This window comes from Ranitomeya variabilis, chromosome 8 (assembly GCF_051348905.1).
Source record: "Ranitomeya variabilis isolate aRanVar5 chromosome 8, aRanVar5.hap1, whole genome shotgun sequence".
Taxonomy (NCBI): Eukaryota; Metazoa; Chordata; class Amphibia; order Anura; family Dendrobatidae; genus Ranitomeya; species Ranitomeya variabilis.
Genome location: NC_135239.1, coordinates 217319972 through 217347866, shown reverse-complemented (window position 1 = coordinate 217347866; position 27895 = coordinate 217319972). Strand labels below are relative to the sequence as shown.

The 27895-nt window shown below is 52.4% G+C and overlaps 1 protein-coding gene across 10 annotated transcripts in view; it reads left to right on the top strand.

Annotated features, from left to right (window-relative positions):
• SEMA3F (semaphorin 3F) overlaps positions 1–27895 on the top strand; it is an 82139-nt gene that overhangs the window by 27184 nt on the left and 27060 nt on the right. For 9 of the 10 annotated variants that reach the window (XM_077277109.1, XM_077277101.1, XM_077277102.1 and 6 more), the window contains one exon: positions 3733–3857. In XM_077277109.1, coding sequence (XP_077133224.1) covers positions 3733–3857 — 125 coding nt within the window. Of the gene's footprint in view, positions 1–3461; positions 3617–3732; positions 3858–27895 lie in introns of those variants that run through there. The other variant, XM_077277104.1, reaches the window with a different exon arrangement.

The following is a 27895-nucleotide window of genomic DNA, read 5'->3' as shown; positions in this document are numbered from 1 at the left end:
CTGAACTCTTCCCCCAATAGTAACAGAGGTCACGCTCCACAAAGGGTCCGAGTCAGCCGGAGAGCAGCCCTCCATCACCCGCACTCTCCATTGTCTGACTTGTACGTGTGACTTTACAGACTCACTTTCTTCATGTACAATATCCACCAGAACGGCGTCCACAGCTGCATCCAAGAAAATTGCAGGCGACCTCTGTGCTATCCCTCTACTCATTGTCTGTGCATTACTGCATGCATCGTGATCTAGCGGATTCCTGTGGGATCTACAGGAGGAGGAGCATGATTTGAGGGATTAGTCAGGCTTGTATATAATAAACCTAATCGAATGTTGCCATTGGCTGAATATGTGACTTCACAGGACAGGACTGACACAGTCTGACGAGTGCAGAAGCATAACTTGGGGTGCATTCACACTGGATGATCATCAGGACCGAGCATTCCTAGTAATCTGTCTAAATCGGCTGCCACTGCCCAAGAATTGAGTGAAATATTCGCCATTATCGGCAGCGCATTGCCCTGTGCAGGCATCACGGTGCTACAGTGGTAATCCATGGGCAGAGAGTGAGCGTATTAGTAACGGCTTCATGTGGTCAGCGTGTCTGAACTGGCCGTTACACGTCCGCCGAGATTTTCTGTATTCCAGGCAAAAAAGTTCCGCTCCCTGCCCTGGCGGAGGCATGCTGGCCCCGGTTATGCCCCTGACTGGTGGTGCCTGGCGGATGCGTGCTGGCCCTGGTTGTGCCCCTGACTGGAGGTGCCTGGCAGAGGCGTGCTGTGCCCCTGACTGGGGGTGCCTGGCGGAGGTGTGCTGGCCCCGTCCGTGCCCTTACTGGAGGTGCCTGGCGGAGGCGTGCTGTGCCCCTGACTGGAGGTGCCTGGCGGAGGCTTGCTGGCCCCGGTTCTGCCCCTGACTGGAGGTGCCTGGCGGAGGCGTGCTGGCCCCGGTTGTGCCCCTGACTTGGGGGTGCCTGGCGGAGGTGTGCTGGCCCCGGTTGTGCCCCTGACTGGAGGTGTGCTGGCCCTGGTTGTGCTCCTGTCTGGGGGTGTCTGGCGGAGGCGTGCTGGCCCCGGCCGTGCCCCTGACTGGAGGTGCCTGGCGGAGGCGTGCTGTGCCCCTGACTGGTGGTGCCTGGCGGAGGTGTGCTGGCCCCGGTTCTGCCCCTGACTGGAGGTGCCTGGCGGAGGCGTGCTGGCCCCGGTTGTGCCCCTGACTTGGGGGTGCCTGGCGGAGGTGTGCTGGCCCCGGTTGTGCCCCTGACTGGAGGTGCCTGGCGGAGGCGTGCTGGCCCCGGTTGTTCCCCTGACTGGTGGTGCCTGGCGGAGGCGTGCTGGCCCTGGTTCTGCCCCTGACTGGAGGTGTGCTGGCCCTGGTTGTGCTCCTGTCTGGGGGTGTCTGGCGGAGGTGTGCTGGCCCCGGCCGTGCCCCTGACTGGGGGTGTCTGGCGGAGGCGTGCTGGCCCCGGCCGTGCCCCTGACTGGAGGTGCCTGGCGGAGGCGTGCTGTGCCCCTGACTGGTGGTGCCTGGCGGAGGTGTGCTGGCCCCGGTTGTGCCCCTGACTGGAGGTGCCTGGCGGAGGCGTGCTGGCCCCGGTTCTGCCCCTGACTGGAGGTGCCTGGCGGAGGCGTGCTGGCCCCGGTTGTGCCCCTGACTTGGGGGTGCCTGGCGGAGGTGTGCTGGCCCCGGTTGTGCCCCTGACTGGAGGTGCCTGGCGGAGGCGTGCTGGCCCCGGTTGTTCCCCTGACTGGTGGTGCCTGGCGGAGGCGTGCTGGCCCTGGTTCTGCCCCTGACTGGAGGTGTGCTGGCCCTGGTTGTGCTCCTGTCTGGGGGTGTCTGGCGGAGGTGTGCTGGCCCCGGCCGTGCCCCTGACTGGGGGTGTCTGGCGGAGGCGTGCTGGCCCCGGCCGTGCCCCTGATTGGAGGTGCCTGGCGGAGGCGTGCTGTGCCCCTGACTGGTGGTGCCTGGCGGAGGTGTGCTGGCCCCGGTTGTGCCCCTGACTGGAGGTGCCTGGCGGAGGCGTGCTGGCCCGGTTGTGCCCCTGACTGGGGGTGTCTGGCGGAGGCGTGCTGTGCCCCTGACTGGTGGTGCCTGGCGGAGGTGTGCTGGCCCCGGTTGTGCCCCTGACTGGAGGTGCCTGGCGGAGGCGTGCTGGCCCCGGTTGTGCCCCGACTGGTGGTGCCTGGCGGAGGCGTGCTGGCCCTGGTTCTGCCCCTGACTGGAGGTGTGCTGGCCCTGGTTGTGCCCCTGTCTGGGGGTGTCTGGCGGAGGCGTGCTGGCCCCGGCCGTGCCCCTTACTGGGGGTGTCTGGCGGAGGCGTGCTGGCCCCGGTTGTGCCCCTGACTGGTGGTGCCTGGCGGAGGCGTGCTGGCCCCGGTTGTGCCCCTGACTGGTGGTGCCTGGCGGAGGCGTGCTGGCCCCGGTTGTGCCCCTGACTGGTGGTGCCTGGCGGAGGCGTGCTGGCCCTGGTTCTGCCCCTGACTGGAGGCGTGCTGGCCCCGGCCGTGCCCCTTACTGGGGGTGTCTGGCGGAGGCGTGCTGGCCCCGGCCGTGCCCCTGACTGGATGCCCTGGAGGTGCACGGTGTGAGATCTGCATTCCTGCTCCACACACCCTTATTAGCGGTTACCTCTGCTGGGTCCTGGGTGCTGATCCGACATGTCGGCCGGCATTTACAGGCCGGGCCTCTCAGGGCTCTTGTGTTGCTTCTAAGCTTTTAATGACTTGGTTACTTTTGCGCTGATTTCCGCCATCTAATATCTTCGGCACGCCCGGCCATGTCACCGCTGAGCGTTTGCCCTCATAAATCCTCACACCGTGTGCTCCGATGTTCCTGATTGAGCGTGGAGCGATGATTGGAAAGGCTGACGTGAAGAAGACAACAGGTGTTCACTTATCCAATTATGAAGCATTTTCCCCGGAGGAAATGTCATCAGGATCATTCTCCACTTTATTAATAAAGATGGTGAGCAGCCCCGCAGCGAACAGCCTTCATAGTGACGGGGTAACACCGCCTGCCAGGCTGTGTGCTGACAACCAGCTTGTACGTCCTGTGTGAGGTTGTCAGCCCCCTCCCCCACTACTGTCCTGTATGTGTGATGGTTACGGACACCGTGAGCTGTGATAGTTAAGGCCGTGTTCACATGTGCAGAAAACCTCCATCAGAACAGATCCAGCAGCAATCAGTGAGTTCTGCACACACAATTTTATTGTCCCGGAAAAAAAACTGATTTCCAACTAATCCGTTATTTAAAAATCCGTTTTTCTTCCATTTGTAAGGGATCTGTTTTTCATAGACTTCAATGCTTAAAAAAAAAAAAATAGATCCAGTTGAAATCAGTTTTTTTTTTTTTCAGGCGGACAAAAGGGCTGTCTGCACAAGTCCCTGATTTCTGCCGGCCGGTTCCTGGACATGTGAACGCGGCGGCCCTGCCCCTGCTTCTCGCCATGTTTTGCTTTCCTCGATACTCACTCTTTTTCTTGCAGGGTCAGGTGTTACCCAGAGGTGCCTGTCGCATAATTTTGAGCTCCTCCTACAGATTTGGTTGAGTAGTTGCCCCAGGTGTAGGAACCGTCGCACCCTCCCCAAATATCTGCCCTCCGGAGAGCGGCGCCCATGTGTTGTGAGTGGAGGGCTTGGATGGGCCGTGTTAGATTGCTCGTAGATGAGTGAATGGCGTGAGGAGTCGGGGAGTCTTTGGTTATTCCTGGGCTCATCTTTTTGTGTTTCTCTTGGCAGGATCCCGCCTTGCGCCATGCCCCCTCTGGACCCGCGGCTTCTCTCCTGCATCCTGCTGAGTTTGTACTACGCTGTGGCGAAGGACAGCACCCCTCCGACCCCCCGCGTGCAGCTCTCCTTCCGAGGTAAGACGCAATCTTTTCCAGCTCTGAGGAGGTTAATCCTCCAATTGTGATGATCATTTCTCAGCCGCTCTGCGGGAGTTTTTCCGGGAGGAGAGGGCCGATTTGCAGGAGGGGAGGGTCAGTGCAATCAATGCAGGTGCTGAAATCAGGAGAGCCCTGTCTGTCATGTCGAGTGCCCGCAGCGTTAACACCTTGTGTGCCAGGTGGGAACACATCTAAGTCCGGCTCATAGATTACCATCGCTCTGCTTATGCTGGGCACGTGTTGTATCATAAGCCTGCATTCACATGTGGCAGATTTGATGCAGATTTCACCTGTGGATTAGTGCAGGTAAAATTCACAGCAGGTTACATCACAGGCGAATGGAGGTGGTTTTACCGTGATTCACGTCTTGCTTCATTTTCCTTCTGACGCAGATTTCCCCACTTCTAATATAGCGGTGAGGAAATCTGTGCTGGGTCTGCGGGTGGAACGTGGCCGCAGTGTATGGAGGAGATCGTAGCCCAAAGCCGGGACCACACGGTCAAACATCCAACCCTGTGACAAGGGAGTTGCAAAAATCAGAACGGTGTCCGGCCACCGAGCCTCCATTCAGCTACACCCCAGCTGGAGCTGCCTCCTGAATGTGCAAAACGGAGGAGAGAAGGCTCTGACACGTTGTGGGGAATCGCCGCCGTCTCCCATCTTGTATGGTGCCCACATGGTCCGACGCTTGCTGATGTCTGATCATGCAGCACGCTCACGTTATGATTTATCATCAGTCTCCAGACATCATGACATAACTTCAATTTACACTCACAAGCCGGCCGCGGATCGCCACTATCTGCTTCCCCCCCGCTGCAGAGCTGGTTACACGGTGTGCGCTCCCCCGGTACAGCACTGGTTACACGGTGTGGGCTCCCCCAGTGCACCGCTGGTTACACAGTGTGCCCCTCCCCCGGTGCAGCGCTGGTTACACGGTGTGCCCTCCCCCGATACAGTACGGCTCTCTGGTGCAGCACTGGTTACACGGTACGGCTCTCTGGTGCAGCGCTGGTTACACGGTATGTCCCCATTACTCATCTCACTCCTGGTTTATACCATTGCTTTCTGTTGCGTTTCCTCTATCCCTCCGTCCCTTCCTCTGCTGTCTGTCCGCCTCCGTCCCTTCCTCTGCTGTCTGTCCGCCTCCGTCCCTTCCTCTGCTGTCTGTCCTCCTCCGTCTCTTCCTCTGCTGTCTGTCCGCCTCCGTCTCTTCCTCTGCTGTCTGTCCACCTCCGTCCCTTCCTCTGCTGTCTCTGTCCCTTCCTCTGCTGTCTCTGTCCCTTCCTCTGCTGTCTCTGTCCCTTCCTCTGCTGTCTCTGTCCCTTCCTCTGCTGTCTCTGTCCCTTCCTCTGCTGTCTCTGTCCCTTCCTCTGCTGTGTCTCTGTCCCTTCCTCTGCTGTCTCTCTCTGTCCCTTCCTCTGCTGTCTGTCCCTCCGTCCCTTCCTCTGCTCTGTCTGTCCCTCCGTCCCTTCCTCTGCTCTGTCCGCCTCCGTCCCTTCCTCTGCTGTCTGTCCCTTCCTCTGCTGTCTGTCCCTTCCTCTGCTGTCTGTCCCTTCCTCTGCTGTCTGTCCCTTCCTCTGCTGTCTGTCCCTCCATCCCTTCCTCTGCTGTCTGTCCCTCCGTCCCTTCCTCTGCTGTCTGTCCCTCCGTCCCTTCCTCTGCTCTCTGTCCCTCCGTCCCTTCCTCTGCTCTCTGTCCCTCCGTCCCTTCCTCTGCTCCCTGTCTGCCTCCTCTTCCAGCTTCTCTCCGCCGCTTCCCTCCCGCTCCGGTAATGACTGAGTGTAGGGGGTCCCCTGACAGCCGCGGTGCGAGCAGGTATAATTATCTGCCAATCTTGGGGCTTTCTCCTCTAAGAGCTGCTTGTGGCTCACCAGCCTCCCCAACCTGATATTAGGCAAATGAAGCCCCCTCCCTCGCCGTCTCTTCCCAGAGCTTTCCCACATTTGCATCTGCAGCGCTGGGTCCAGGTAAATGGCTCGGATTCCTCCCAGCGTCGTCTTATCTCCCAGTTGGAGGCAATTACTGGAGTGCGCCGGTGGGTTCCTGTCGGCCGCGGTGCGCGCGGGTCGCTGTGTGATGCAGCAGCTCGTTAGTGACGGTGGTGCATTCTACATGTGCCCCATATCCTGCGCTGTATAGACTGCTCCTGGCAGGCTTCCACGCTCACCTCACGCACTGCGCTCCACCCCACTAATGTTTCTGCTCACTTGGTCCCGTTCCAAGATTCCTGGTAAGTCTCCATCTCGGCAGTGATTTCACAGCCGCCTTCTTCCCGCTGCCTTTACTCCTCATCTCCCCCTTCTTGTCTCTCCCCCTGAATTGTGCTGCGGTTTTCTCCTTCCAGCGCTCTACCTATTCCCCAACCCCCGTCCTTCCATCCCCATAAAACGAGCTGTGGCTGCTCCTGCCGTGGGCATGTTATATCCACAGGTAAAGTCCTCCGCGCCCCCTGGTAGCCCCCCACATATGGCGCCGTACGTGTGTGTATGGCACAGGGTGTGATCTTCCTGCGGGTAATCCCAGGCATATGGCTGGATGCTGAGAGGTAATTTTCTGCATATGCTGGAATATCCCACTAGGAAATGATGCACATATGCTGTTTTATTCCTACAAGTAACGTTCCACATGTGCCGTGACAATGTTGGGGATACTCCTCGGAGATACTCCTCTGGGTTACTCTTTGGGGTTACTCTTTGGGGTTACTCTTTGGGTTTACTCCTCTGGGTTACTCCTCTGGGTTACTCCTCTGGGATACTCCTCTGAGATTACTCCTCTGGGTTACTCCTCTGGGATACTCCTCTGGGATTACTCCTCGGGGTTACTCCTTTGGGTTTACTCCTCGGGTTTACTCCTCTGGGTTACTCCTCGGGGATACTACTCGGGGATACTTGTCCTAATGCTCTGCGTGTGGGGCGCAGGAGTGGCTGTAAGGCTCCACATGTGCTGGAGTAATAGGATGCATATGGCGATAACCTATATATTTATCCTATAGAGCTGCCTCGGGGAGCCCCGCTGTGCCATGGCTATCCCGGTATGTCTCCCCAGCTGTGGTCTCGGGTTGAGTCAATTCTCTCTACATTGAGACCCTCCGTACCCTAAACCCCATTAACCCTTTCCTCGTGACAGGGTGCAGCATAAATCCTACCTGTGCGCCAGATCCCTGCATTTTGCCACACTGCCGGATTTCTCTTTTGTCTTTCTTCTTTGTTGTATTTTATTTGTTTTACCTCTCTAGTAGTAGTCACGGCGGCTGTGCTCGGTCCTGCCAGAGGCGTGTGCTGGGCAGGAGCGTTAATCGCCTTCTCTGGAAGCCGGCCCGCTCTGCCGATCGGTGGTACCGCGGCCTCTAGCAGAAGCCGGCCTGCTCTGCCGATCGGTGGTAGCGTGGCCTCCAGCAGAAGCCGGCCCGCTCTGCCGATCGGTGGTACCGCGGCCTCTAGCAGAAGCCGGCCTGCTCTGCCGATCGGTGGTAGCGCGGCCTCCAGCAGAAGCCGGCCCGCTCTGCCGATCGGTGGTAGCGCGGCCTCCAGCAGAAGCCGGCCCGCTCTGCCGATCGGTGGTACCGCGGCCTCTAGCAGAAGCCGGCCTGCTCTGCCGATCGGTGGTAGCGCGGCCTCCAGCAGAAGCCGGCCCGCTCTGCCGATCGGTGGTACCGTGGCCTCTAGCAGAAGCCGGCCTGCTCTGCCGATCGGTGGTACCGCGGCCTCTAGCAGAAGCCGGCCCGCTCTGCCGATCGGTGGTAGCGCGGCCTCCAGCAGAAGCCGGCCCGCTCTGCCGATCGGTGGTAGCGCGGCCTCCAGCAGAAGCCGGCCCGCTCTGCCGATCGGTGGTAGCGCGGCTTCCAGCAGAAGCCCCAGCCAGGGATTATTGACTATAAACACTAATGTCATTTACATGTTAATTATCTCCTGAGCATTACACCGCCATAATTAGAAGCTAATTGACACAGACAAGGATGCTAATGGCTTTTCCTGGCACAATGATTTCCTATGGGTACCAGGGGATGAGGAGTGTGCGGATCCCCGGTGCTTGTTAACCAGTTCACGTCAGGAGCTGCGCTATCTGTTAACCCTTCACCACTCCGTGCCGTCGTTGTCCGTCCCTTACCATTACGTATGTGGGTGACTGGTAGCGCCGTAGGCGGCAGTCGTGCACACCGGGGCGGACACTGCTCTGCAGTATACACACAGATGTATATTCCTAGCGGGGCGATGACATCCTGTGTATGGCCGGACACGATATCGAACGCTCTTCTGCCCCGTGGACGCTGCACATCTTGCCTGGTTTTGTCCCTCAGGCGTACGAGCACCTGGGAGAGGTCAGAGGTCACAATTTGGCTTTATCTGCCATCCATCATCCTCAGTAATCCCCATGCACGGGTGCTTGGCTCTGTAGAGAGTGGTGGGAGTGACTGCTGCCAATCACCCTGCAGCCCATCCGTCTCTCAGCATTGTGTCACCTCAAAGGGTGATCTGCAAGGAAGGGCTGAGCGAGTGGGTGTCACCCATCTGTCATCCCCATCACCCACAGTGTGCCCGGCTTACAGCGGAGACTTGCCAGTCAGAGTGGGTGGGATGGGATTCAGTGAATGACCCCCTCTGGGGAGCCGTCGGGTCAGAAGTGATGAAGTGCTAGATAATCGTCTATAGAATAAAATTAGCATCTGAGTCCGGCTTGGAGGGGACAGCGCTGGTGTATTATCTGCCACGTCACGGACCCCTTGGCTCAGCACAAACATCCCCTATAGTGGCGAAAGAGAAAGATGGCGGAAGACACAAAGGGAAATGCAAAGCCAGCAAATTAATAAGGTGTAATGCAGCGAGCGCTCCATCAGTCGGGTCCGAATATCCTCCCTCTGCTGTGAGAGGAAGCGGCAGATGTATAATACAGAGGTATTACCTCTACAGCCCCACCGTATAAACGGCACACGCCATGCAAGGGCTTTGTGGAGACCATCCCTGCTCCGGCCCCCACAGGTATCATAGTTCCCCAGGTCCTGAAATCACCACACAGGTATAATAGTTACCCGGGTGCGGAGGAGACCCCACAGGTATCATAGTTACCCGTGTGCGGAGGAGACCCCACAGGTATCATAGTTACCCAGGTGTGGAGGTGACCCCACAGGTATCATAGTTACCCTGGTGTGGAGGAGAGCCCACAGGTATAATAGTTACCCGGGTGTGGCGGTGACCACACAGGTATAATAGTTACCCAGGTGTGGAGGAGACCCCACAGGTATCATAGTTACCCGTGTGCGGAGGAGACCCCACAGGTATAATAGTTACCCGGGTGCGGAGGAGACCCCACAGGTATCATAGTTACCCAGGTGTGGAGGTGACCCCACAGGTATAATAGTTACCCAGGTCTTGAGGTGACCCCACAGGTATCATAGTTACCCAGGTGTGGAGGTGACCCCACAGGTATCATAATTACCCGGGTGTGGAGGAGACCCCTAAGGTATAATAGTTACCCGGGTGTGGAGGAGACCCCACAGGTATCATAGTTACCCGTGTGCGGAGGAGACCCCACAGGTATAATAGTTACCCGGGTGTGGAGGAGACCCCACAGGAATCATAGTTACCCAGGTGTGGAGTTGACCCCACAGGAATCATAGTTACCCAGGTGTGGAGTTGACCCCACAGGTATCATAATTACCCGGGTGTGGAGGAGAGCCCACAGGTATCATAGTTACCCGGGTGTGGAGGAGACCCCTAAGGTTTAATAGTTACCCGGGTGTGGAGGAGACCCCACAGGTATCATAGTTACCCGGGTGTGGAGGAGACCCCTAAGGTATAATAGTTACCCAGGTCTTGAGGTGACTCCACAGGTAATAATAGTTACCCAGGAGTGGAGGAGACCCCACAGGTATAATAGTTATCCGGGTGTGGAGGTGACCCCACAGGTATTATAGTTACCCAGATCTTGAGGTGACTCCACAGGTATAATAGTTACCCGGGAGTGGAGGAGACCACACAGGTATAATAGTTACCCTGGTGTGGAGGTGACCCCACAGGTATGATAGTTGCCCCGTGTGGACTGTACGGCGCTGGTTATAGGGGGTGTACCGTGATGACCACATTCCGATCTCCCTCATTCGTGCCTCTGCCGGTTGCTGACCAGTTAGAGGGGTGTTTGCTGGTCCCGGCTCTGGTTGCTGCACGGTCAGTAAGTTTTGGTGTTTATCCAGCGTTGTTGTCTAGGACCCGGCTCTCTGTCCCGCTGTGTAAGGTCATATTGCTGCGGGGTCAGAGGAGCAAGCGTGGCAGGACGGGTTAGATGGGGCTGAGTGATCACTTCTTATAGATATCAGATCCTGCATTCGGGCCGATTCTTTAAGTCTCCGTCATTCTGATGGAAACCTAAATCGGGTACGTTCTAGAAATTCTGTGTGAACGTGGGAGAACAGTCTAAACCAAAATGTGCTGAGAACTTCACAGATTACACTGACTACCAGAACGGCAGAGGGGGCGCCCTACACTATAGATGGACTGCGGACATCTGGCTGAGCGTCAGCACTTACTGTTGGGACACGTTCACACCTGCGATTGAATCCTAGTGATGGTCACTAATGGCTGCCGCACACAGTGGATGGTCCAGAAGTGACTAAAGAGAGAAGGCTCCATGTCAGATCAGACTCGGGGTTCACTGCTCCAGGGAGGGTTTTACTCCATGGGGTCACAAACTTTACACCCTACAACACCGTACGGGTGTGATGGAGCCGCCAATCCGTCATCTCTGGTTGGCGAGCGGCTTCCAGAGCTGCTCTTCTTGTGCTGCACATTCCCCGTCTCCTCAGCGTGAGCTGATTATCTCAGAGTTTGCCCTGAAAAGATAATTACCTGCCAGGAGGGATCGTGTTTGTGTGTGCGAGGAAGCGTGAGCGTGTGATCGGGCCCAGGCTTGCCACAGGAACGTGTGTGTATATGTGTCGGGTATTGAGGCGAGAGACTACCGTGAGTTTCTCGCATTTCATTCGCAAGTGTGACCCCGGCCTTAAAGGCATCGTGTCAGCAGGATTGTGCTCAGTGACTACAGGTAGTGTCAGGTCGGCACAGTTATACTGAGTACACTGATGCCTGTGATCAGGATTGTGCTCAGTGACTACAGACAGTGTCAGGTCGGCACAGTTATACTGAGTACACTGATGCCTGTGATCAGGATTGTGCTCAGTGACTACAGACAGTGTCAGGTCGGCACAGTTATACTGAGTACACTGATGCCTGTGATCAGGATTGTGCTCAGTGACTACAGACAGTGTCAGGTCGGCTCCGTTATACTGATTACACTGATGCCTGTGATCAGGATTGTGCTCAGTGACTACAGACAGTGTCAGGTCGGTGCCGTTATACTGATTACACTGATATCTGTGATCAGGATTGTGCTCAGTGACTACAGACAGTGTCAGGTCGATGCCGTTATACTGATTACACTGATACCTGTGATCGGGATTGTGCTCAGTGACTACAGACAGTGTCAGTTCGGTGCCGTTATACTGATTACACTGATACCTGTGATCATTATTGTGCTCAGTGACTACAGACAGTGTCAGGTCGGCACCGTTATACTGATTACACTGATACCTGGTGATGAAATCCGTCTTGTGGTTGTTGTTGTTTTAATCTTTATTTTCAGGGTTTTTTATTTTTCTTCAGTATGTACATATATTCATTATGTAGACTAGGGGGCAGGTCAGTGAGGGATCAATGGCCTGTCAGCAGTCTGCATTATGAATAGCTAATTAAAGCACCACATGAATCCCCCATCCCCGAAGCATGAGCATATCATGAACGCAAAACTGAAAATAAAGATTAAACGACGGATTTCATCACCAGGTATCATTGTAATCAGTATAATGGTGCCGACCTAACACTGTGTGTAGGTTTCTGTGCACAATCCTACTGACACGTTCCTTTAAATGCTTCACATCACCAAAAACATGTAAATATTAGACAAAGATAATACAAGTAATCACAAAATTCAGTTTATAAACTAAGATCTTCTTTAAGAGAAAAAGAAATCCAAACCTACTGTGTCTTGTGTGAAAAGTAATTACCACCCACCATTTCCCCCTTAAAACATAAACATCACATCTTTGGGAAGCTGAGGTCACCTTCCCTAGCCACACCCAGGCCTGATTACTACCACACCTGTTCCTGTTCTCAATCAAGAAATCACTTATATAGGGCCTGTCTGACAGTGTAGTAGACCAAAAGTTCCTCAAAAGCTAGACATCATGCCGCGATCCAAAGAAATTCTGGAACAAATGAGAAAAAGTAATTAAGATCTGTCAGTCTGGGAAAGGTTATAAAGCCACAAAAGTTTTTTTGACTCCAGCGAACCACAGTGAGAGCCATTATCCACAAATGGCTGAAACATGGAGCAGTGGTGAACCTTCCCAGGAGCGGCCAGTCTACAAAATTACACCAAGAGCGCAGCGACGACTCATCCAAGAGGTCACAAAACGCCCCACAACAACATCCAAAGAACTGCAGGCCTCAGTGAAGGTCAGTGTTCATGACTCCATCATAAGCAAGAGACTGGGCAATAATGGCTGCATGGCAGAGACCCAAGATAAAAACCACTGCTGAGCAATAAGAAGAGAACTGCTCATCTCCATTTTGCCAGGAAACATAATGATGATCCCCAAGACTTTTGGGAGAATACTCTGTGGACTGATGAGACAAAAGTTGATCTTTTTGGAAGGTGTTTGTCCCATTACATCTGGTGTAGAAGTAACGCAGCATTTCAGAAAAGGAGCATCATGCCAACAGTAAAATATGGTGGCGGTAGTGTGATGGTCCGGGTCTGTTCTGCTGCTTCAGGACCTGGAAGACTTGCTTTGGTAAATGGAACCATGAATTCTGCTGTCAAACAGAAAATCCTGAAGGAGAATGTCCGTCCACCGTCCATCTATTTGTGATTTCTAGCTGAAGAGCATTTGGGTTATGCAGCAGGACAATGATCCAAAATGCATCAGCAAGTCCACCTCTGCATGGCTTAAAAAAAAAAAATTAAGACTTTGGAGTGGCCTAGTCAGAGTCCTGGCCTTAATCCGATTGAGATGCTGATCTGGCGCCCCTAGGGGTATTTGCCACAAAAATAGTTATTGACACCAAATACAAATACTAGAATAGCAAGACTGCACTACCATCTCCGGCCAGAAGGGGGAGCTTCAGAGACTCCCCTTGATCTATTCTGGTCTGAGAAAAGGACTGGCAGTTGGGTTGAGGAGCTGAAAGTGAGAGGTCGTATAACTGAACTCCTAACAGCCCTATGACGGATTATAGGCCCGTAATATCCATAGTAGGAAAAGAGGAATAGAGAAAAAGGACATTGTGAGAACCGGGTAGCAATAACCTCTACCCAGAATAGGCGCAGAGACGGATACCGGATCCGTGGCTATATTCATTATACATAATACAGCAACCGGAAGGACGTTAGGTGATATCAGCTTCACTAGGGTAAGACGCAGCAACAGACACAGAGTTCAGCGGTACTCCCAGAGGGGGTAAGCCGACAAAAAAAGGACTCGGGTTGTCCGTCGGACCAGAGCACAGAAGAGACAGATTGGGTCGGCAACCAGTTCACATACAGCAGCAGGGCCATACAGAAACTGCGCATAATAAGAGGTGGAAATCCTGACAGGGTCAGAGTAATTCAGAGTTCTTATACAGACTCCGGTGACAGTATTGGTCACAAACCCCTTTTGTTAAAGTAAACTGGTTAAACGTTTCAGCGCCTCAGTCTTTCATTTGGACAATAGCCATCGATCCAGGATCGGGGTCATCACAGCTGAGAGGACCTGCTGCTGATCAAGTAAGTGTCTGTTCCCTCATGATATCCCTTACATTGTGCATCGCCTGAGGCCACAGCACCGGGTCAAGCCACTAGTGACATCCCCCTCAAGAGACGGACCTCATTGATCTGGTGCTGGGTACCTCGGTCTCCCGGGCGTCACAACTGGCGTCACGAACAGGATTGGGCCAGCCCGTACACCGGGTATTGTGTGCCGTAATTGGAGTCTGAAACTGTGAAAATTTGGATGAAAAATCTTGGAAATTGACTTTGTTAAAGAAAATCCCGTTCCCCATTGAAAACTATTGAAAGTGACTTTTCTCCATTGGTTATAATGGGGTAAAAATTGCCGCCATCCCCTGATGTAATCATCTCATAACCGTTAGGCACAAAACTGTTAATCGAGCTACGTCATTACCCAAGCCCAAGTCTAACTGAAAAACTTCAAAATCCACCATCACAGAGCGTGTGGCAGTTAGAGGCAGCAGGGGGCGCGTCATTGTCATTCTGCTGCACAGAGGAACGAATCTACATTATCTAGACGGAAGCTGGGACCGGAGGGGTCTGGATTAACTAAGGGGGTACAGTATGTCGCAGCACGGAGACGCCGCAGCACCCGGCGACGCTAATGCAGCTGAAAGACAGAGTGTCGATAGAGAGCCTGGCAGCGCAGCAGTGCAAGGAGTAGCGCCCATCATGCCGGTGTTGATGCCATATACCCCGGGTGGCCTGTGGCTTCCAATGTACGAAGGTGAACCTAATACCCTTGACGGTTTCAGGGAAAAGATGCTGGCTCATTTTGATATGTTCCCTGTGGGTGAAGCTCAGCGTGTTAGTCTCCTGATGATGCAGTTAAGTGGCCATGCTAAGCGAGAAGTCACGGCATGGGCAACTGATCTAAAAGGTACTGTTGAACGCATATTTGCTGGATTAAAAGCTACATTTGAAACCACTACCAGCAGCAAAGCTAAAGTACGATTCTTTAATTGCAAATAAAAAGCTAATGAGGGCGTGAGAGATTTTGCCTTAAACCTGCAGGAAGCCCTTAAATCACTTACACTGGCTGAACCCATTTTTAACACAGGAGCCGATAAACTGCTAAGAGATCAATTTATTGAGGGACTCTACACCCCTTCTCACCGGGGGCATGTGAGCATGCTTGTTTTTAAGAACCCTGAATTGACATTTGCCCAATTAAAGGAGAGCGCTATACGTCTCCAGCTGGCAGAGGCACCTCGGGATCAGGATCTCACACAACCCATGGCAGATACACTTCAGCAACGGGGAATGCCAGTGACATCAGCTACGTCCGGTGCCAGTGCTAAGTCCCTGGGGCCCATTACTAATGAAGCCCTTCAGCAAAAGCTTGACTCTTTAACTGATGTTGTTGCTTCAATGGCTAAAACCATGCAGGAGATGAGAGAACCCAAGATGGAGTTGGCAAACCGTAGAGAGGATGTTCTATGGATGAGGTCCCGGAGATACCCGACATGGAGAGGACGACCCTGTGACCGCTACCAACCGGATGGACAGCCCATTTGCCGCCGTTGCCAGCAGCCAGACCACTTTGCACGAAATTGTGATTTAAACGGGAATCCCCTGGGAATGCGGGCCGCTTCGCAGGAATGAATTTTCAAGGCCCAACACCCTGGCACGACAGGTACATCGGAGGACGACCCATCATGCCTATCGTGCTGGACGGAATTCCCCTCAACGCTTTGCTGGACACAGGTTCCCAGATTTCATCTATACCATATATCCTTTTTAAGAGGTACTGGGCTGAGGTAGATATTGATAAAGGACCCTCTGATGTTGAACTAGATATATGGGCCAGTAATGGTAAGTTGGTACCGAAACTAGGATTCAGGGAGATGACCATAAAGATTGGTAAAGCAGAATTGAAGAAACCGGGTATAATTGTCGTTGATGTTGACCGACAAAACTGTGAACCAACTGTATTGATAGGAATGAATGTGTTAGAGAACTGCTTTTCCGAAGTTATTTCTGTCTTACAACAAATTGCTGAAACTGCCCGATCCTGCCAGCAGAGAGTTCTCCAGAGGGAAATAAAAGTATTAATGTTAAGGCAACAGATAGAAGTTGAAGGTGCAGAAATCGGCAGTGTGAGGGTGAGTGATCCTACGTCTATTGTGATCCCACCAAAAACAGAAATGCTGGTATGGTGTAGAGCGGCCATTGGTACTAAAGGACGAGACTATCAAGCCTTAATAGAACCAGCGTACACCGACAGCAGGCCCACTATACTCACGGCACGAGGGGTGGTCGAGGTACACCGGGGACGGGTGCCGGTACGACTTTTGAACTGTGGAGAGGAAGAGGTCACTTTGCCAAGGTACGCTACAGTGGCAAAGTTATATACTGTTGACAACAATGCCATCACAACCGTTGAGCCCTTAGAATCGACCTGTCAGGTGGAAAATAACGGCTCAGATGGAGAATCGGAGGATTGGTGCCAACAGCTAGACGTGGGTGTAGATTCAACACCTACCCATCAAAGACAAGGGGTGTATAGATTAGTGACGGAATATGAACAGGTCTTCAGAAAAACACCCATTGGACTTCGGACGGATAGAAGGGGTGGAACACACAATCCCCACCGGTGACCATCCCCCGATAAAAGAAAGATATAGACCCATACCGCCCGCTCACTATCAATGCGCGAAGGACATGCTGAGAGAGATGAAACAGGCCGGGGTAATAAGAGATAGTTGTAGCCCTTGGGCGGCCCCTCTGGTGATTGTCAAAAAAAAGGACGGAACCATGAGAATGTGCGTAGACTACCGGCGGATTAATAACATCACCCATAAAGACGCCTATCCCTTGCCTAGGATAGAAGAGTCCTTGACTGCTTTGAAATCTGCTAATTATTTTTCCACCTTAGACTTAACAAGCGGGTACTGGCAAGTCCCTGTGGCTGAGAGAGATAAAGAAAAAACGGCATTCACCACACCAATGGGTCTAAGCGAATTTAATCGCATGCCGTTCGGACTCTGCAATGCATCCGGTACTTTCCAGCGACTGATGGAATGTTGCCTCGGACACAAGAACTTCGAGACCGTCCTCCTGTACCTAGATGATGTGATCGTCTACTCAAAGACTTACGAACAGCACTTAACAGACCTGGCAGAAGTGTTCGAAGCCTTATCCAAGTATGGTATGAAAATCAAACCATCCAAATGTCACCATCTCAAGCCAAAGGTACAATACTTAGGGCACATCGTGAGTTCGGAGGGAGTAGCACCGGATCCCGAGAAAATAACTGCCATAAGGAATTGGCCAAGACCTACCAACGCAAAAGAAGTGAGGCAATTCTTGGGATTAGTGGGTTACTATCGTAGATTAATAAAAGGATTTACCAAATTGGCAGCGCCCTTGCAAGATGCTTTGATAGGACAGACGAAGAAACCTTCAAACCGAAACCCTCCTTTTCAGTGGAACGACGAAAGAGAAGACTCTTTTGAACAACTAAAGAAGGCACTAACCGGAGAAGAAGTTCTGGCGTACCCGGATTACCATCAACCTTTCATCCTCTACACCGATGCCAGTAATGTGGGATTGGGAGCGGTGCTGTCACAAAAGCAAGAAGGTCGGGAGAAAGTTATTGCCTTTGCAAGTAGAAAACTCCGGCCTATTGAAAGAAATTCTGAAAATTATAGCTCCTTCAAATTGGAGCTACTGGCAGTAGTTTGGGCTGTGACTGAACGTTTCAAACACTATTTGACCGGTGCAGAATTTATTGTCTATACTGACAACAATCCGTTGACCCCAAAAAGTTGTCATGCCTAGGTTTTTAAGCTATAGCTCTTCTTGCTTTTTTGGATGTATAATCCGTTGACCCACCTAGACACGGCTAAATTAGGTGCGTTAGAACAGCGATGGATAGCCCGGTTATCTAATTACAACTTCGTGATCAAGTATCGAGCAGGTCGCAAGAACGGAAATGCCGATGCCCTATCCCGGATGCCACACTTGAGAGATGTAGAAGAAGAAACGGGGGAGCTTGAAGAAATTGAACTACCAGCCTTTCATCAGCCCAAGGTAAAACGTCGTCAGTCAAATACCTATCAGAAACAACAAGAAGTGAATTTTAATCCGTTAGCACACCATAGATGGGCTGACACCCAAGATAGCAATCCGGCTGTGAAGCTAGTGAAGGAACTATTGACTGAGCAAAGTGCATATCCCGATGAGGATGCCCCAGAAGAGACGCATCAACTCTGGAAAGAGAGAGGCAAAATGTTCCTGTATCAAGGGAAACTCTGTAGAAGATACACCAATCCGAAAACACATGAATTGGTTTGGCAGATTATCGTGCCTAAACAAGATGTGAGGATGGTCCTCGAAGCTTACCACAATGGTGCTGGTCACTTTGGTTGGAAAAAGCTAGAAGTACTTCTGAGAGAAAGATTTTATTGGGTCGGGATGAGAAAATCAATCGAACAGTGGTGTAGAAACTGTGGCCCGTGCAACCTCAGAAGGAACGATCAAAAGAGCCAAAGGGCACCACTGCAGCCCATAATCACCAAACAACCACTTGAACTGGTAGCCATGGACCACGTGAAATTGACACCGAGCCGGTTCGGTTACGTCTATGCCTTGACCATCGTGGATCATTATTCGCTCTTCTTGGTAGTAGTACCTGTAAAAGATCTGACTGCAAAAACAGCAGCCAAAGCGTTCCAAACGTACTTTTGCAGACCCCATGGATATCCAGAACAGGTTCTCACTGACCAGGGTACAGCCTTTGAATCAGAGATCTTCAGAGAATTTTGTAATATGTATGGTTGCAAAAAGATCCGGACGACGGCCTATCATCCGCAAACAAACGGCTTATGTGAGAAGATGAACCATATTGTGATAGACCTACTAAAGACTTTACCTGAAACAGAAAGGAATCAATGGCCAGAGAAATTGCCTGACTTGGTGGATCTGTATAATCATGTCCCGGTGAGCTCTACCAACTGCACCCCAGCTTATCTTATGCGTGCAAGACCCGGCCAATTGCCAATCGATCTAGAAATGGGAGTTCTGAAACCAGACGCAGAAGTTCAAGACTCCAATTGGGATGTCGTACGGCAAAAGCAGTATCGCCAAGTGCAAGAGAGTGTGGAAAGAAGCCTTTCAGCAAACCAGAGAAAGACAAGAGCGAACTTTCAACCAGAATGCTCTAGCAACTCCATTAAGACCGGGTGACCAAGTACTCAAGAGGAATCGTCGAACCAATAAACTGGATAATCAGTGGGAAGCCGTGTCCTACACAGTTTTACCAACAAGAATGGATAATCCTAAAATGTGTCTCATTAGCAAAAACGGAGGTTTAACATCTGTACTAGTGTCAAGAGACAATCTTAAATTATGTCCGGAAACGTTGAAAGAGCCAGAAGTTGTCCAGCCAGAATCAGAAGTTATTCAACCTATACAGGTTCAACCAGTAAAGGAAAAAGAGGAGGAAATGTATCACACCTGTATAGGAGACTTTCCCAAAACCCTACTAACATACCATGGTGCAGTAGTGGTTCCCATGGTGGCCTTTTATCCAACACCGAATCCAATATTAGAAGTCCCAAGACAGGAAGAGGCTGACCCCGTACTACAAGAGGTTCCAGGTCAGGAAGAACAGATTCCTGATCAGAGTGATCCCATTCACGGTGGACTTGCCAACCCCATAGTGGTGGAATTATCTATAGCAGAGAGGGCAGATACTATATCCGCAGTAGACAGTAGTACACCACATAAAGAGACACCGCTATTACGTAGATCCCAGCGTAGTACCCAGGGTCAATTACCGGCCAGGTATGCGGATTACCAACTATAAGACTATAGTCATTGTTATCGTTCTGTAACGTTTAAGCCCAGTACCTACAGAGACTTACCTGTATGAACTTTTTGCATATTCTTGAACTTTTTATCAGCCCAGAAGCACTAAATCAAAGCTCCGGAAAGACTGCTTTGTGAACTTTGCTTCCTAGTACCTTCAAGGATAGAACTGTATTAATGGACGCTATTTGAAGTGACTTTTTACAGAATTCCATTTTTTTTTTGTTTCTTTGAGTGTTTTTTGTAACTTTTCATTTTTAAGACTCTGTACATGTCAATTATGTCAAAATGTTATCATCCCGGAGTACTGTTCTTAACTAAGGGGGGATGTGGCGCCCCTAGGGGTATTTGCCACAAAAATAGTTATTGACACCAAATACAAATACTAGAATAGCAAGACTGCACTACCATCTCCGGCCAGAAGGGGGAGCTTCAGAGACTCCCCTTGATCTATTCTGGTCTGAGAAAAGGACTGGCAGTTGGGTTGAGGAGCTGAAAGTGAGAGGTCGTATAACTGAACTCCTAACAGCCCTATGACGGATTATAGGCCCGTAATATCCATAGTAGGAAAAGAGGAATAGAGAAAAAGGACATTGTGAGAACCGGGTAGCAACAACCTCTACCCAGAATAGGCGCAGAGACGGATACCGGATCCGTGGCTATATTCATTATACATAATACAGCAACCGGAAGGACGTTAGGTGATATCAACTTCACTAGGGTAAGACGCAGCAACAGACACAGAGTTCAGCGGTACTCCCAGAGGGGGTAAGCCGACAAAAAAAGGACTCGGGTTGTCCGTTGGACCAGAGCACAGAAGAGACAGATTGGGTCGGCAGCCAGTTCACATACAGCAGCAGGGCCAGACAGAAACTGCGCATAATAAGAGGTGGAAATCCTGACAGGGTCAAAGTAATTCAGAGTTCTTATACAGACTCCGGTGACAGTGTTGGTCACAAACCCCTTTTGTTAAAGTAAACTGGTTAAACATTTCAGCGCCTCAGTCTTTCATTTGGACAATAGCCATCGATCCAGGATCGGGGTCATCACAGCTGAGAGGACCTGCTGCTGATCAAGTAAGTGTCTGTTCCTTCATGATATCCCTTACATTGTGCATCGCCTGAGGCCACAGCACCGGGTCAAGCCACTAGTGACATCCCCCTCAAGAGACTGACCTCATTGATCTGGTGCTGGGTACCTCGGTCTCCTGGGCGTCACACTATAATGACTTTAAAAAGGCGATTCATGCTCAGAAACCTCCAATGTGGCTTAATAACAGCAATACTGCAGAGAGGAGCGGCCAAAATCCCCCCAGAGCATTGTAAAGACTCATTGTCAGTTATCACAGACGCTGGATTGCAGTTGTTGCTGCTAAGGGTCCAACCAGGTATTAGGTTTAGGGGGAAATCACTTTCTCACACAGGACCCTGGAGGTTTGGATTTCTTTTTCCCTTAATAATGAAGACCTTCATTTATAAACTGCATTTTGTGATTACTTGTGTTATTGTCTATTATTTACATTGGTTTGGTGATCGGAAACATTCAAGTGACAAACATGGAAAAGACTAGGAAATTGGGAAGGGGGGTGAACACATCACACAACTGTAGATGGTATTGGGGCGATCCTCCGCACCTCTTTTTCTGCAGGTCCTCCAGCTTCTGATTTGCTACTTGTCCGGTGTGGCTCAGGACTCAGACATGATGTGATTTATCAGAGCAAAGCGCCTCCTTCCGTCACTCCAAGCTCCAGTTTTTAGGATTTTGTGCCCATTGCAGGAGCTTTCAGTGGTGGAAAAGTCGCCATAGACGAACGTCCCATGAGACCTTCCACTCACCGACACCGCTTCACGAGACCACCCGTGTGCCTAGACCGCCCCACGAGACCACCCGTGTGCCTAGATCGCCCCACGAGACCACCCGTGTGCCTAGACCGCCCCACGAGACCACCTGTGTGCCTAGACCGCCCCACGAGACCACCCGTGTGCCCAGACCGCCCCACGAGACCACCCGTGTGCCCAGACTGCCCCACGAGACCACCCGTGTGCCCAGACTGCCCCACGAGACCACCCGTGTGCGCAGACCGCCCCACGAGACCACCCGTGTACCCAGACTGCCCCACGAGACTTGCTATGTTTGAGCCAAGCCAGTTGTCTAGACACCAGTTTGTCCATTTTTCCTGCCTCCATCAGCTGATCTGTGGTGGTTTCCCCTCTGCCAGGCGTCATGGTCTGCAGATGACCCCCGTAGTATATCGTGCCCTCTGTACCTATAACTTTGTCCTTATGTGCAGCAGTGTACCGCCACCTGTGTCTATGGTGTGTACTCCTATAACCCAGCAGGCATAGTCACACAGCTCTTTACCATGTCTGCTGCACAGGACCGGCGCAGTGTGTACGGCTGTTTGTCTGTCCTTGTGATTGTCCGTGTCTTGGTGATCACACGCAGTCGTCATTTCCTGCATGTAAGGAGTGGAGGATGTGGCTCTTCCCGTGATACCACCCGATCCGCAGAACTCGGGCAGGATTTCCACCTCCAGAGAAAAACACTGATCAGACTTATCACTTCTGAAAATATAATATCTGTACATCTATCGAGTCCACCCGCAATACCGTTTGCCGAGCGGAGTATCCCAGCCCAACCGTGGTACTGTCTGCTGAACAGTGTATCTAATCCTGTGTGGAACTGTCTTCTGAGATGTATCTAATCCTCTGTGTATGTGACACTCGGCTGAGCCGTGCACTGTATCTAATCCTCCGTGTGTGACACTCAGCTGAGCCGTGCACTGTATCTAATCCTCGGTGTATGTGACACTCGGCTGAGCCGTGCACTGTATCTAATCCTCCGTGTGTGACACTCAGCTGAGCCCTGCGGTGTATCTAATCCTCGGTGTGACACTCGGCTGAGCCATGCGCTGTATCTAATCCTCGGTGTGTGACTCGGCTGAGCCGTGTGCTGTATCTAATCCTCGGTGTGACACTCGGCTGAGCCATGCGCTGTATCTAATCCTCGGTGTGTGACTCGGCTGAGCCGTGTGCTGTATCTAATCCTCGGTGTGACACTCGGCTGAGCCATGCGCTGTATCTAATCCTCGTTGTGACACTCGGCTGAGCCGTGTGCTGTATCTAATCCTCGGTGTGACACTCGGCTGAGCCGTGCACTGTATCTAATCCTCGGTGTGACACTCGGCTGAGCCGTGCGCTGTATCTAATCCTCGTTGTGACACTCGGCTGAGCCGTGCGCTGTATCTAATCCTCGGTGTGATACTCAGCTGAGCCGTGCACTGTATCTAATCCTCGGTGTGACACTCGGCTGAGCCGTGTGCTGTATCTAATCCTCGGTGTGACACTCGGCTGAGCTGTGTGCTGTATCTAATCCTCGGTGTGACACTCGGCTGAGCTGTGTGCTGTATCTAATCCTCGGTGTGACACTCGGCTGAGCCGTGCACTGTATCTAATCCTTGGTGTGACACTCGGCTGAGCCGTGTGCTGTATCTAATCCTCGTTGTGACACTCGGCTGAGCCGTGTGCTGTATCTAATCCTCGGTGTGACACTCGGCTGAGCTGTGTGCTGTATCTAATCCTTGGTGTGACACTCGGCTGAGCCGTGCACTGTATCTAATCCTCGGTGTGACACTCGGCTGAGCCGTGTGCTGTATCTAATCCTCGTTGTGACACTCGGCTGAGCCGTGTGCTGTATCTAATCCTCGGTGTGACACTCGGCTGAGCTGTGTGCTGTATCTAATCCTTGGTGTGACACTCGGCTGAGCCGTGCACTGTATCTAATCCTCGGTGTGACACTCGGCTGAGCCGTGTGCTGTATCTAATCCTCGTTGTGACACTCGGCTGAGCCGTGTGCTGTATCTAATCCTCGGTGTGACACTCGGCTGAGCCGTGCACTGTATCTAATCCTCGGTGTGACACTCGGCTGAGCCGTGTGCTGTATCTAATCCTCGTTGTGACACTCGGCTGAGCCGTGCACTGTATCTAATCCTCGGTGTGACACTCGGCTGAGCCGTGCACTGTATCTAATCCTCGTTGTGACACTCGGCTGAGCCGTGTGCTGTATCTAATCCTCGTTGTGACACTCGGCTGAGCTGTGCGCTGTATCTAATCCTCGGTGTGACACTCGGCTGAGCCGTGTGCTGTATCTAATCCTCGGTGTGATACTCAGCTGAGCCATCCGCTGCGCTCTGTGATGCAGTTTGGAGCTCGGGCACAGATTTAACCCTTTAGGCGCTGATCACGAGTCGTCCCTGCAGGCGCCGGTTTGGCCGGTCGGTGACGCGGTGGATTTTGGCGATTCTCCGTTATCACTCCGGGGATATTGGATTTTTTTTTTATGGCGTTGGCTGCACCGCCGGCTGAGATGCCGCCATGATCCATATCCTCTGGGATGCTTTCCGTCGCCGTTGTCCATCAGCTGGCCCACCTTTTTCCTTGTGTGTGGGGGTCCTCAGTTTGCTGGTGGGGGCTCCCTGTCAGATCTCTGGGGTCGCTGACCTTTTCCTTCTGTTGACCACTTAGGGGGATTATTCCTGGGATTATCCTCTTCTGATCTCTACATAAATCCTGGGAATCACCTTATCTCAGGAGTCCTCTGACAACATTGTTTGCTGTAAGGACCCTGATCCTGATTCTCTCGGGAGACCCCCGGGGGGCCAGTGTGTGGACACGGGTACCCAAAATTTAGAGCCGGTAAGGGGGGAGGGGTTACAGTGCTACTTGGACATATTGGAGAGATGCCCTACTGAGGCTGATAAGGACTCTGACTAAGGGGGACGCCCTTCTTTATATAGGGGTCCTCGTATCTCACAAGCCCCCTGACATGCAGTACGTCACAGCTTTGATTGTACCATTCGCCCTAGTGATGTGTATGGAGTCCGGGGAGCGGGATGTGGCTGAAGTGTCGCACTGGGGGCCATACCAGGTGTCTGGCTCCATCCTCTTCCCATCGAATACAATTTGTGCACACAAGGAATCTCTGGGTCCCACAGTCTGGGAGTCGTTCTGTAACTGCGGAGCTGAAATCCCTGGACTCGAGGACACTGTGTATGACCCGGGGTGTAAGCTCTCCTGGAGCCGGGATCGTGAGCGCTGGTCCCGGAGAATGTTGGGTGCAGATTGCTGGTGCGGAATCGTCTGGTTATCCAGCATTTTGTCACTTTTGCCTCATTCGCCGTCACTCCTCTCCGGTAGTTACACGTGGTGACCCCACACTAGCTCGCTCCGTGCTGCGGGTATTTCCTGATCACCATCCCATGTGACATCCATGGATGGCATCGTGTCTCTGCTGACCTCACCACTGACCTCATCAGTCCAGGAGCCGTGATGTCACCGATGAGATACGCCCATTCATTACTGCATTGCCACCTTTTCTGTTTGTTTTTTTTGTCTGTTTGGTGTTTTCCACCTGTCTCCTCTGTCGTTGTTGTTGTGAGGTTTCTTTTTTCCCCGATGTTTTCAGCTGATCCATCAATTGCAAGTCATAAAAAAAAAATGAAATAAATCTCAATTTTTGCCACAAATGAGTCCACCCACAGTCATCCTATGTACGTGTGTAATTCGTGCACAATTGTGCAATATTTTACTGAGACTTCTGACTTTTGCACTAAAAATGTTGTAAAACATATTAAACACAGAAATCCAGAGTATTTTTTATATTGCACAAAGTTGATGAACCACGTGCGCAGTTTTGAGGAATCTTGCGCAAAGATTGACAATACCTTTAAAAAATAACCACCAAACTGGCCACTAAGTGCTGGATATACCGCGCTGACTGTAAAGTGCGGCTCGTGAGCCGGGATGGCGGCCACGCCACTTCTCAGATCTTCTGGAGATCTGCGTCTGCAGGAATCCAGAGGAGTAAAGCCTGGTCCTGTTCACACACTGACGCTGGGTGCCATCTCTTGACAGGCCAGCGCTGCGCCTACCTCCAGGCTGATACCTGCACCGATACACTGTAGCAAACCCCGCACTGCTGCTGTTTAATGATAGCCAGCAGAGGTCTTGTCATGGATTGAAGCAATATTGAGGAGCTGCTCATAGTATATAATGTGGAGACTGCGCCCCTCGTGTCCATGGTCGGAGGCGGCACTGCAGCTCGTCCCATCACGTGCGGCTCAGCAGGTGAGCACGGTTCCTTTCTCCTACAGATAATTTCTGCAGTATTGTTCCGCGTCCCCGCTGCCACCATGAGCCTCGCTGCGTTTTCTTAGTTTTGTTTTCTCCACAATTGATGGAAGAACAAATAAAAAAGCAGCTGGAAAGGCTGATGACGAGGACGGATCCTTTGTTATCCGGCGCTGCAATCACACGGGAGGCAGGCGCCATTGCTCTGCACGTCTTTGGTGCGGGAGGCCCCGATTGCCAAATGCGCGCTATTAACCGTTCACATCCACAGAAATCATAAGAATGATCGGCTGAGAGGACGGACCTGTCTGATACATTGTGACGAGGCCTCAGCTATAAGAAAGGGCAGTTGAATCCCAGCCCATGTTCTGCATGGACCCGACCGCTGATGGAGGTTAGATTGTGAGCTCCTGGGGTCAGATGGGGCGTATTCCCTGACTGTAGGCTGATGGATACCGGCGCGGTGCGTGCGGCCCCTGCGGGTTTGACCCGTGCGATGTCAGCAGTGAACGGACCCTTCAGTGCGTTCCCACAATCGCAGGTCAGCGACCGATAGCGGTCACATGGTGTGACAGCGTACACGGAAGGACTGGTAATGTAGATGTTCTCGGCAGCACATCTCCTGTTTACAGTAAGCAGTGTGCTGCTGAGAATGAGGATTGTCATGAAGCGTCATCATCCTCTTCCAGGCTTGTTGGGTGATTACTGCCCGTTCCTGGGAGTGCTCGCTCCCGGTAATTGGTCCACTGCTGCCGTCGGATCCGTTAGCGGATGTGATGGCCGTGCCCAGGAGCAGAGCGTTGTCTTTCCTTCTGGTTGCTGCGTGTCTGGGCGCACGGCGTGTAGCTGCTCGGGTCTGACGCTCGGCAGCCCCTCCACCTGCCCCATCCCCCACATAAAGTCCCTGCCAGCGCACAATACTACTGGGATGCCCGTGTTATTCTTGGCTGCGCTGACGTATGGGCTGTGCGGCGCTGACTTTTTTGAGCCTCGTTTCCTTCTGCTCCTTATTAAAAAATAAAATCTTCCTCTGAATCAGCTCATTTGTTGTTCCTTCCGTCTGAGCGCTGGCATCTTCCCAGACGTGAGCGCCCTCCGTACTGTGCCCGGTCGTCCTGCTCCATTGTGGCGTTTCCTGCAGATCGCACACTTCTCCTCCGGCTTCAGTGCTCATCGGGTGCACGGTTCTGATCAGACGCCGAGTTCAGGAGGAGACTTGCAGCCGGCGGTTCTTGCGCGGTCTTCTGCCTTTTGCAGGGTTGGTTGGGTCACCATTATGGCTGCGGCGGGCTGAGATGTGACGCTTCCAGTCTCCAGGTCTGCGGTTAGGATGTGTGTATGATTTGTACCAGGCCTGGCTGCTATGAATGAGGCTTGTGTGCGCTGTGTGACCCCCTGGGGAGGTTAAGGAAACACTCTCCTCGCTGCGTGTGTGTGGTCTCCGGTGCACAATGATGGCTTTGGTTAGGCAGCAGTGTGGAGTGTGCCCATGTCCAGGTGTGCCCAGCTGCTCACTGTAATCCGGGCCATGTGTCCAGCCGTGCACGGGTCACACTGACCCTTATATGTACCGTGCCAAGGGACCAGAGATTAGGAGAGGCGTCAGGTGCACGGACCCACGTAATGCCCTGTCGTGACCAGTCCGCGTACATGTGCGGAGAGCCGGCGCTGCCGTGTCTATGGATATAGCCCAGTAGACTGAAGCCGTCTGCAGCCCTGAGAGCTCGACCTGCGCACGTACGGCCGGTTGTGCTCTGCAAGACCAATAGTGCTGCTCAGAGTATATGTGGGGGCGCTAGTGCTTGGCGGGCCCGAATCATGTTGGTGGGGGGCTCTGGTGCTTAGTGGACCCTGTGACATGGGGCTCTAGTGCTTGGTGGGTGTATTGGACAAATTATTGTACTGTGTGCTCGTACACATGGAGGGGGGACACATTGTCAGGTCGTACACATGGAGGGGGGACATTGTCAGGTCGTACACATGGAGGGGGGACATTGTTAGGTCGTACATATGGAGGGGGACACATTGTCAGGTCGTACACATGGAGGGGGGACATTGTCAGGTCGTACACATGGAGGGGGACACATTGTCAGGTCGTACACATGGAGGGGGACACATTGTCAGGTCGTACACATGGAGGGGGACACATTGTCAGGTCGTACACATGGAGGGGGACACATTGTCAGGTCGTACACATGGAGGGTGACACATTGTCAGGTCGTACACATGGAGGGTGACACATTGTCAGGTCGT